General features: G+C 38.3%; 1 protein-coding gene across 1 annotated transcript in view; it reads left to right on the top strand.

Moving 5' to 3' along the window:
• The window catches only part of ITGA9 (integrin subunit alpha 9), a 218,071-nt gene that overhangs the window by 154,282 nt on the left and 51,713 nt on the right, over positions 1–12,076 (top strand). Inside the window, exons 19-22 of the mRNA XM_021546471.4 lie at positions 1,466–1,552; positions 2,882–2,961; positions 6,175–6,264; positions 8,734–8,842. Of these exons, the coding sequence (XP_021402146.3) occupies positions 1,466–1,552; positions 2,882–2,961; positions 6,175–6,264; positions 8,734–8,842 (366 nt within the window). The remainder of the gene's footprint in view (positions 1–1,465; positions 1,553–2,881; positions 2,962–6,174; positions 6,265–8,733; positions 8,843–12,076) is intronic.

A 12,076-nucleotide genomic window follows, 5' to 3' on the forward strand; every position in this document is an offset into this window, starting at 1 on the left:
CAAATCCATAGAGAAACTGAATGCAAAGGCCACTTCTCTGGCGTTTTAGTAGTATTGCAGTAATGTCACTCCATTAGGCATCTCAAGGTGTGCACTGATTTTGTCCTTAAATTATTTTTGCTTCTCATGAAACCAGTGAAATATTGTCTTAGTCAGGTAAGAAAGATAGTATTTGATCTATCATTTTCTAGAAATATGTGCCCTGCTTTGAACCATGATTTTGAAACTAAATATCTGTAGAACACTCATGTTGTGCTTAGGTCAGAATGTGAAAGGCAGAAAGGCATTTCCTGGAGATGCCTATAACCCAAGTGCATCAGGAAGCTCCTTCCACTCATTCTTGCTCCAGCTGAGAATGTAACTTTTAAGTGCATATATGAAGTAACTCAGGAAATGTACATGAGCATGAGCTTTTCAAACTGCAGTAAATAGTGAAAATAGGTCAAATAAATTATGTGTTCTTTAGCAAAGAGATTTTCAGCTGCATGTCTGGAATAAAATTAACTTAGAGATATCTAAAATTTAGGTATTTGTATTGCAGCAGATACCATAAGCAATATAGTTCGGGTGATGATATAATCAACAGTAGGTCTAGAGAGGTATCCAACCCATGGGAGCAGTAGCAGTAAATCACATAGCAGTCACTTGCTGTGTAGGCTTTTAAAAGCACATATCAGATTCCAGAGCTGAATCATATTCCTAAAGTTTAGTGAGATGAACTTGCCCACAGTGGCAGAGTACTAAACTGTTCCCTGATAATCTTGTAATGGGAATGTGCTCATCTGGAGCTAGCCACTTATTTTATGGAGCAATTAAACATTCCATTCACCAGAAGAATTTCTGCTGTAAGTGGAGTCACCAGTCAAGCAGTATAGGGTTGTTCTAATATTTTACATTTGAATTACTGACTGTCCACAGTCAATGTTTAGCATGAGGAGATGCTCATTCCTCTACTTTATCTATGCAACCACTGTCCCACTAAAGGTTAGTATCCAGCATGACTCATCCTGTAGACCAGAGTAAGAGATCAGGGCACTGAATGTCACCAGAACCAGATTAACGTTCTTTTCTACATCCGTGTATTGCATAGTTTGGTCACTGTTTCTCAACACTGTTCTTTCCTCATGGTACAGGTACCTGGAAAACTATCTTAGAAAACCTATATTCTTGATCATTTGAAAGCTTTCTTTTAATAAATAGAGGGAATAACTATTATCCAAGAATTTGGTCTGACTCCCTGACTCTAATGTGTTTAGTCATGCAGTATTTCTTCATGATCTATCCCTTAAAGCAAGGTTCTGATTGCTGTCTTCTTCCCAGTGCTGATCTGACTAAGGAAATACAACACAGTGCTTTGATGGGAAATATTTAATTTTTCATAGTATTTCATAATGTTGCCATTTCTTAGCAATCTTCTTTTTCTCCGCAAATCTGTAACCTCATGGTCTTTTTTATTTTCTTGCAGGAGGAGCTGGGCATTGCTTGTGAGTTACTGGAGTCAGATTTTCTCAAGTGCAGTGTGGGATTTCCTTTCATGAGATCTAAATCTAGGGTAACTTTGTGATATTTGCATTTGCAGAATATTGGTTCATTTACCTCTGTTTCCATGGAGTGTCTGGAAAGCCAACTGCTCTGTTAAATGTCTGTGATTATTACTTTCTCTAGCTTGCTAAGCCAGATATCCAAGCCTTTCACAGTTAAAGAGGCTAGCTATCCTTTTTACCACCAGACAAGGCCAATGATAGTGCCCTGGACACTGCAATAAAATAGCTTTGAAAAATGGTGCAAAAGTTGCAGCTGTGGAAAACTTATGTATTTCCTCTGCAAAAAACTAGAAAAGGACTCTCTTTCGTATGTTGCCTCTGTGAGTTTTTGTCTTCTTTCACATTAAAATGACGCTGGATTTATATAAATGATGATGAAAATGCACTAATGACATTTTCAGCTTATGGTCTCTGGTAGATTTTTTTAAAGAGGGTTTTGTTCCATAAGAGAAGAGAAGATACACTCTCTCATAATGTTTAAAAATCCAGATGGATTCTTTCTGCCACTAAAATGATCTATATAAATGACCAACTCAGAAAGGTGAGAAATTAAGGAATAACTTAAGGATGATCTGAAAAAATTAGTCTGAAATTTTTCAGAAAATTTCCATTTCAAAAGCAAATCCTTTCCATTTGAATTGATGTATCCTTTGACCCCATATAGAAGTTTTTTTTTTCTGTTTTTATAATTGACTCTTTTGTGCTATTTTGAAAAAGTAAAAAATATTTTAAATTGAATTGAAAAAATACATGCAGTAGCAAAATATTATCTAGAATGTAAGAATGTAAGCCATTGAACTTATAATGGATTTGTACACTGTTTCACTTGGCCAAAGTCTGTTTTGGAGTTAGGCAGAAAAGTTATATGGAGAAATAATCCATCTAAGTAAAATTCTTATTTCAAAATTAGCACCTGTTTTCAGCCATTATGACACGTGTCCTGAATGCTTTAGCTAGTTCCACTTGCTGGTGTGGCCTTTATTCCCCCAAAGATCTCTTCATCAGCAAATAACATACAGAGCAGTGTTCATATAATTTCAGGAGTGATACTCCTGTTTTGCAAGACTCATTCCTAGGCAGATGATCTCCTCAAGAAATATCTTTGAATGGCAATTCTAGTAAAGGTCTTCTCTTAATGAAGGAAAACCCAAACTCTATAGTATTTGAAGAGAAACACAGTTACTGAGACTCAAGGTAATTTGAAGCAGAAGTGCTCTTACATGTATCAAAATACGCCACTTTTATAAAATTAGGGCAGTAAAATATAAATAAAGTTTCAGAATAAATACATTTTGAAACAATATGCAGAGTCTAAATATGGCTTTTTCTTTGCACAGTATGAGTTCAGTGTGATCTTTGACACAAGCCATTTGACCGGGCAGGAAGAAACGCTGACCTTCCTTGTCACTGCCCAAAGGTAAGGGGACACTTTTATGTCTAGATGACTTGGATATTCTTTGTTACATGAAGTTTGCATTGTGTGTGCTTGACAATTACATGACACTAGCTGTAGATATGTATTTGTGTAGTAAATTAGGTTAAATTACTGGGGCTAAATGCATTTGGCTAAATGTATTTTGGTGATGCAGAGGAATTATGTATTGAACGTTCCTGAAAAATGAGGTAGGATCATACACAAGTTTTCTTTGCCAGGTGGTTGCCATTCTGAAGGATCATTCTGTATTCTCTCAGTTGAAAGTCTCTTGTGTTTCAGTGGCTATCTCTTTGGACCATATATCAAGCTCAGCTCAGCCGCGATTGATGATCAACACAAGATATCCCAACCCATTTGTTCTAGCATTTGAATGAAATAAACATGCTGGGATGCAAACCAAAAAAGATAAATGCTTTAATCAGATGGTCAAGGATCCCAGTGTTAGGTTTTAAAGTCGTGTTTCAATTTTTCCCCATTCTGGATCTTTGGTGAGCCATGACAGACTGTGGAACACATCTAGATAGTGTACTTCCCAAAGAGCACTTCAAGTTGGCATTGAAGTAGGGTATTGCAAAGTATGCGTGCCTAGGCATTTTGTTTTGGGCAGGATAAAAGGTGTGACACATGCTCTGTGCCTCCTAAGATGATGTACCATAAAGAAGCAGACTGCATGGGTGATTCATTCACAAACACTACCAATGTCTTTATGGGAACCAATGTGTGGCTGCATTAATATTGACCGTGAACTGCTGCTTTGATGTTTTGGGTGTTTGACTAGTTCTTCTTCCCATTTTTACTGTGTAAATGAGCCAACTTCATATCCTTATGCAAATCAGGATCTTCAGTCTGAATTCTCCTCCCAAATGGTATGACACCTCTACAAAAAGCTAGAGATGAGATATAGGATGAAACAGCTGCTGAGTGACTGCTCTCATAAGGCATAGTCCTCCCCTGCAGTAACACCTGTAGTTGGGAACAAGATCCTGAAGCACACAGGACTGGTATGAGACAATGAAAGTGAGACACTTCACCATGTCTTACATGTTAGCGAAGCTTTTTTCTCTGTCAGATGTTCATCATGTGTTCAGATTACCTGATGGTGCTTCTCAGTCAGAGACATCAGTATCTGCTAGGTGAATGTCAGCTGGTGCAAAGATGGGTCAACAGTGCTTTAAATTTTCACAGCCAGTGTTTTCCAATCTTGGATAGTACAGGACTTCCCTCTGTAATCTCACTTTTTACATTTCTGTGCCATACCAGTGAGAAGTACTAGTCTGTGCCTTTAGATGAGCAAAGGAATAAACAGTAATTGTTACAAATTGAGTGCATGCTTAGAGATGTTATGAGAAAGTTTCTCATTGTAGAAGGTTGAGAGAAGATATGTTTTGAAGGATTTAGCTGAACCTCCAAAGAGAGTAGTAGTGCAGGATTCAATGCTGATTACCCTAATTTCCTCTGTGACTTTAGGCAAATTGCTTAATTCCCTTGCTGTCAAATAAGTGTAACAAAATCTTTCTACCACAAGAGTTGCAGGGAGCCCTGAGGTAAAGTCAGGTATGAGGAAATTGAAAGTAGCCATGCTGCAGTCAGGCTGCAATAGGTGAAGGCACTGTTTTCACACAGAACTGGAGCTAGTCTGGCAGAAATAGCTGGTCAGGGAAACTATGTCATGCTGTCATGGGAAAGCCAGTGTTGCCTTTCAAGTGCCTATTTGATTCTGTCCCGTGTAGTTGCGAATTTGGCAGTAGAATCTGTGACAAGGGACTGCTTCAGTATTGGAACAATTGGCGAAAGAAGTAAGCATCTCATTATACTGCTCTTACACTATATGGCTGTTTTTAAAAAAACAACAAACCTTCCTCTTTGCTTCCAGGTGTGAACTGTTTTTCTAGAGCTAGATTCACTGAGCTGTGTTCTCCTTTTCTGACAGTACCTTTACTCCATTTGGAACAGATAAGAACATATCCATGAACACTGTGTAGAATTCTACTTGCTTATTCTGTGTGCCACCATGGTATTTTAGTATTTATGTTGGATGAGAAATGTCTCAATTTTGGACTCTTCTGTGAGCCTATTCGCAGGAAAAGTTTTTATTAAGTGGGGTTCTTTCCCAGGGGTGAAAATTTGTGCAGCTTTCTATCTGGCCAATATTTTATCAGCAGACATAGGCAGTATGTCAGTTGCAGAAAGCTGAGCTGTAGGTAAGCATGTATGTAGCCAGCAGGCTCTATTTCTGTAATCTGAGCAACTCATAATCTGCATGGTATTACTTTGGATGTCATTGCCTTCTGTTGCCTCAGTGATACTGTCCTCAAATAAATATGATCATATCTTTGGTTTTGCCGGTTTGATTTGTGAGTAAATCCAATGAACTGCAAGGCAAAAGTGATTCCAGAGTACTGCTGAAGAAATTGGAAATACATTTAACATATCTTTCAAGATTGTTGTTCTGAGCTGTCTCCCAACAAGCAGACTCATCATCAGAATTAGAATAGTTGCAGGTTTGTGTGCTAGACATGCATTACAGAAACCTTTCCCAAACCTCCTACATAAAGTATTCACACGGAAACAAACTGACTTAATTGAGAGCTAATTGCTCACTTTTTTCCTTTCTTCATTTTGGTTTTGACTGGCTGAGGCAACTGCCTTTGACAATGTAAAGTAGGAAGTGCTTTCATTTTGGCAGCTAAGTACAGGAAGAGGGGGAAAGAGAGGGTGGAATTGCAGAGACGTTATGGCCAGTTCACTACAAGGGTCTTGCCCAAAAAACTGCTTGCAGTGGCAGAAAATTCAGTTCAGGTACACTGAAAACATTTATTCATGATCCTCTGTGAGGTGTGTCTCTCACAAACTGACATGCAGTCAAACTGGGAGAAAATGAGCCCTTGCATGGAAGTTTAAATGTTCTTGTTTCTCTCCACTTTGTATGATGGCTGCTGTAGTTTGCCACAGACATTTGAATTCATACCTTGTTCCAATATATATATAATTTTTTAATGAGCCTGTTTATGTCACAGCCACAAAACTCATGTTTTTTGTGTGCCCTCTCCAAGGTTGGGTGAACATTCTTAAGGAGCTGATATCACTCAAATAGAGAGGCTCAGAGTTCAAGGCAGAGAGATGGTGACTGTGAAACTGCGATATATTACAAAGACTGTCGATTTGCAGTTTGTTTATTTTTCCTTTCTGGCATAGTGGAAACCTAGAACGAGCTGAATGTCTGCATGATAATACTCTAATCCTGTCCGTGCCCCTGATGCATGAAGTGGACTCATCCATCAATGGGTAAGTATCAATCATCAAATGAAAACAAAAACAACAATAATAATAATCAGCAGCATCCTAAGAATAACATCTGAGTATCTCCCAGTGAAAAAATTAATTCTTGTTGTTGTTTACATGTAGCCAGACTGTCACTTTTTCCTTGTTTCCCAGACACTTGTCATACAGAAAATCTCATTCAATATCTGGAAATTTTATTAATGTCAGGACTGTACCTCATTTTCACTACTTCCTAATTAATGCTAATTAGTTACCATCACATTTATAGTAGGTATTTTAGTGATTGTATTTAAATTCAAGTGATGCTGTAGATATGATGAATCTTAAAATTAAATTTTAAAAGAACAAATAAACCACATTTTGATACTTATGGCATGTCTTTAAGGAAATGATTGAGAGGCCAAAGATTACGGTCAAATATTCTGGAATTTTAAGGAGATTGGTGAAGTCTAGCTGTTTGCCTTTCTGTTTAATTTCACAAATAGAATTTGCTTCTGCTTCTGTTTATTTTCTTATTTCCTCTATTCCCTAGTCTGTGAGGCATCTGACTACCACCTGTGGAGCATCTCTCACCCTTTGACTGAAATAATTGCCTAACATACAGCCATTGTGTCTTCTCCCTAAGGCTGCATGTGTATGAGTTCCTGCCTTTGAACTTGAGGCTCTTCCCTTCCACTTGGAATCACAATCTTAAGCCTAGAATGAAAGATTTGTGGTCAGTCTCAACAGTCAGACCATTCTTTAGCATAAACAGTGCTTTGAGTTGAAATTGGAGGATCTGGGCACAGAAGATGAATTAGTATTCATGTAGATTGAGAAAGCTGACCTTAATTCCTAAACTGGGGAAGCAAAAACTCATCAATAGTGTCCCCAGAGGGTCAATGTCTCATCTATGGCAATCTCCAGACTACAGGTATTGTCTAAATGGCTAGTGCAGGTTGGCGTTAGTAGAAGTCAAATATTCCCTTGTCCACTATGCTACATGTGTAGAAAAAAACCTGCACTGACATGTGATTTGATTGAAAAGCTGAATAAACCCAGATTCAAGGCCTAGACTGGGTTTTGCCCCATAAAGCTCATCTTGTTGGATAGAAATAAAATCCTTAATTACCGCCACAGGAGTCAGAATGGGTAAAAGGTTTGTTTGAGTCTGCTCAGGGGAATGAAGTGTGCTGTCAAACCTCACAAGATGACTAACAAGGACAAAAATCTCTATATTGAGAGTACAGTCTCAGCAGCATGCTCTGGAAGTTTTTGAATGCTTTCATTTTTACAAATTCTTTAAAATTTAACTCTTGTTTCTTGATGTTTTGATAGAGATGGATTTTTATTCATCTTTACAGATAGGAATGCTTTCATCTGTGTCTTTAGATCTCTGTTTCCTACAGAATAGTGCATGCCAAAACATAATAAAAATTGGTTTCTTTTCTTTCTCTTCAGAATGTACTTCTTTAAAGCACAAGGTCTCAGAATATATAAGCCCCACCCAAGTGCCTATTTTATTATATTTTTCTTTCTCATAGACATAGCTTAGTTAATTGAAGTTCACAGAAAAATCCAGCAGCCAAAGAAAAGATGGGTTTATTGCAGGGCACATTCCTAGGCATAGTAATTAAATAATACTCTACTTTTTGGACAGTATCTTTTTGAAGCTTGTTTTATTAGTTTAATTGTCCTACATTTGAATCTAGAGGAGCAAACCTAATTCCTGGTTATAAATAGCCCAGAATGGCTTGTACCATATTCGGGAGCCTTTTGGCATAATACTGTAAATGGGAGGAGAAAGTCTTTCACTGTTTCCCCTAGCAATCACTGACACAGGATGCAGGCAGGAAAAAAGGAAATGTACCTAAACAGGCTCAAAATCCTGTCTCAAAGTGCTCTGATTCCAAAGAAAAACCTGGGAAGGAAGCAAAGTTTTAGTCAGTAGAGAGGACTAAGGTTTGTCTGAAATTACACCAGGGCCCTTTCCAGACAGTGGAGAAGCCCGAGTTTAAAAGGAGACATAAAGGATGCTTAAAGCACTTCTAGTCCTCTTCTGCAGGATTTTTAGGTACTGAAATGTTACTTTAGTGAATATGCAGCTTAAAGTATTCCTCTTAGGTACTGTTACTTCAGATTAACTTGGTAGTGCAATGATTTCCTGTGTTACTCCAAGCTATGGGACTTGAGCAAATCATCCATGGCAGGGGACTCCAGAGAGGAGGATTTGTGATAGGAAAGGAGAAAAAAGGATAAGTAATCAAAAGAAGTCTGCTTCATTGGTGGGATGTTAACCCATGTCAGTTGAGATGCTGCTTGTGTAGTCTAATATTGCCAAGAGGAAATCAAATCACAAAAAATAGATTAATGTAAAATGGTCCCATAGAATTTCACATGACTAGAAAGCAAGGGGTGCAATTCAGTTAGACACAAATATATTTAATTTTGCTCACAAATTCAGCTTACTAAATTTATATCTTGGTCTTGCAGAGAAGTCTTCCCTACTTCATTTTTCTACGGTGATTCTGTGGCAGCTTCCAACTTTGTTCAGTTGGAAAACCATGAATGCCTTTTCCAGTCTCTCAACTTCACATTGCAGGTAAAACTCATCCTTATTTTGACTGCTTTCCTGATTGACAGCACATTTATGTTTTGTAACTATTTTATTGAGTTTGGTAATGGCTTTTGTGCATGATTTTGCATCACAGTCATGGGTAGAATGGAAGCTTCGGACAAGGTTTATAAAGAAGACCCTCTTGTTGAGTTAGGAGGTTCAGCAAGGACTCCCTTGCTTTCTAAACTTCTTCTCATTGAGGAATCTAGATGCAACTGGATCTAGTCCTAGCCTCAACTGGGTCAGCAGTTTTTATGTGAAGGTTATATAGGTGTACTCACTCATACTAACAATGGTGGGCAAATCTCTTTTGCTAAGCTTCAAGGAGAAACCTTGAGGGACATCTCCACTCTGGAGGGAAGAACTTCCAGACTTTCTCCTGAAAGTAGTGTATTACAAATCCATGCTGATAAAAAGTGGGACTGAGCTTTTGTAGTATAAATTAATCAACTGTCACTCATGTGTTTCTAGGCTAGCTTTGCCAGCTCAGCAGCTTTAGATAAGTTATCTGTACTATCACTTATTGATTCCTTTATCAGGAACTTTGCCTGTCACATCCTCACTGGCACCAGTTTTTGTCAGGAAATGTTGTCTGAATGTTTAACTTTGGGATTGACAAGTCAGTCTCTGTTGGTAGTCCCTGCTTTTCAGAGACAGAGTAACTGAGAGGCATTTTAAAAGATTTTATTCCATTATCAGTCTCATACATAAGAGATGTAAAACTCAACACCATTCTATCAGAAACCAGCCTATTTCCTGGTTAGAATACTTTATAAATGTTTTTCAGCTTGTTACCTTTTGCCACACAATGCTGCTAATCCTTCTAACACCAATCACTTATTTTTTTATCTCTGCTACAATGCATCAGTCATAGTTCCCATTCTCTAAAATATCTGGTTTTTTTGCAAGGTCATATTTTGAAACTTGTTGAAACTTGTTTCTAGTTCAGTCTCTCTCTCAACAATGTCATCTCTATTCCATGGCCTTCCTAAGCCATCACACCTTATCTCAGTGTTTGCATACAGATGTACAAGAGTGTGTGAGCTTTCTGTCACGTTTTGAGAATCCCTTACAAATCCATTTCTCACAAGCCTCAGCAGTCTTTAACACTGAAGTCAGCACGACTACCCTTCTCCATCCATCATGAGTAACTTTTACAAATAGGGTTTAGTTTGAGCTATTTTGCCCCCACTCAGACAGAGCATCCTGCTACAATGCTATACAATGTATTCTTGATTGGATGCCATATTTACACCATGCAGGGATGACATGTGTCCTTTATCTGAATATATTATGACAGGAATTGCAAACATGGCATCTCACTTCCATAGGAAAAAAAGCTCCTACCATTTGTTTCTTTCACCTTTTTTCACATGCTGAGTAAAGAGCCCTAGTTACTCAAGTGCCACATCTTTGATGAAGCCACAGAAGTGGAGGAGTAATTCTTTTTAGTGGTGTAGTCATTGAGCAAAAGAGCAGGTAGCCTTTATCCAAGAAAACACATCTGTTCTAGGGATTCAGGCTCGCTAAATGCCCCAGCATGAAAATATTTCTAGCACTACTGATAACAGTACAGTATACAGAAGAGATATGGACACTGAAAAGACAGGTATGAGAAGCTTTCAATAAAAATTTCATAACAGCTCAGCATTATTCTAGTGTTACTTATATATTACACTTCACAAGGCAGTTAGATGGGTTCCTGATGTGGCAAAATATGTGGAATGGATTATTATAAGAAACTCTTGTGATGTGGCCAGCATTAACTGGCATTGTATTTCACTGCTGTAACTGCATCTATTACAAGCCCTACAAATCCTTTTTGACTGCTACATGGGACTAGTGAATGATAAGTCACTCAGAGGTAGGTGCATGACTACACGCACCATTTTCATTTATTGTGAAAAATAGTGTTTTGTCTATTTTCTTTCTGTTTTCCTAGGCTTATAACTCAGCCTATAGCAATGAGCATGTCTGCCTGCATGGACGGATTGCGATTCTGTCTTGGTTTGGAAAGACAGGTGTCTGCTAAGGAAGGCAGGAGCCTTCCCTGAAAAGGAAAAATGTAGACCCCTTCCCTCCAAATTGTTATAAATTTGAAATTAAGAGGGGCTCTCAGGCAAAAATATGCGAGCAGAAATTTCTTTATTAGGGAAGAAAATAAAAAGATAAAATAAACAATGCAGTGAACGAAAACAACACTGACACAGTCAGAATACAACCTGACACCCTGTTAGTCAGGGTGTTGGCAGCAGTCCAATTGGGAATTATGGCTGCAGTCCTCCTGGAGTGGCAGGTGTGGTTTTGTTGGAGCAGTGATCCTATAGAAAAGGGTGCAGTCTTCCTGCAGTGGAAGAGGCAGCTGTTCCTCTGGGAAATCCAGTGCAGAAAATGCCGTGTTGGTGTTCCAGAATCTCAAGATTATATCCAGTTAGGAATGCTTGGCTCCTCCCTCTGGGTGGAGCATCTCACAATGGGATGCTGTAACTTTTATCAGTCATGCAGTGACATTCAATAAGCCAGTAACAGTAGATGTCTCCCCGGAGGGGAGAGAATTGGTTGGTGGAAGAGATAATGAAAACTGCTCAATTAACAGAAGATATCTGCCACACCTCTAACATATGGCAAATAGAACACATCTTGCCTTGCAATTTAGGACAGATCCACAGCAATTAAGCCCCCACTGTCATACAGTGCCCTTAGCTATTTACTGAAGGACTGAAAACAGGATTTCAGGGCATAAAAGCTTTTGTGAACCAGGCTATTAATTCTTGTGATTCTGGTTTCCTTCTTGGGGGTTTGTAGGGCTTCTTCCCTTCCTCCTCCTCATACCCAGGGATTGGTTAATGCAAATGAAGAACGGATGCACTGATGCTTTAACTAGATAAATATTTTCAGTAAAGCAAAATGATAACAGGGAAGGGAGAGAGAATCTATATATTGGCAGTGCCACCATTTGTCCTACCAAATGCTCTTGTCTCTCATGCACACACTTAGTGGTTGCAATAGTAATATTTTTTCCCATATTATTATGCCATAACGAGTCTGCTCTTTAATAAAGTGGGAAACCTTACAAGTGTGTGTATCAGAAAGAAAAAGTAGTTTCACAATGGACAAATAATTGTTTGTATCACTCTTTGTTAATTATTTCCTGCCAAATATTTAACTTCTCCAGATGAGAAAAATAATAGTTCCTTAACCAAGAGAAAGAGATGAGTT

This window comes from Lonchura striata, chromosome 2 (genome assembly GCF_050655825.1).
Source record: "Lonchura striata isolate lonStrDom1 chromosome 2, ASM5065582v1, whole genome shotgun sequence".
NCBI classification, from domain to species: Eukaryota; Metazoa; Chordata; class Aves; order Passeriformes; family Estrildidae; genus Lonchura; species Lonchura striata.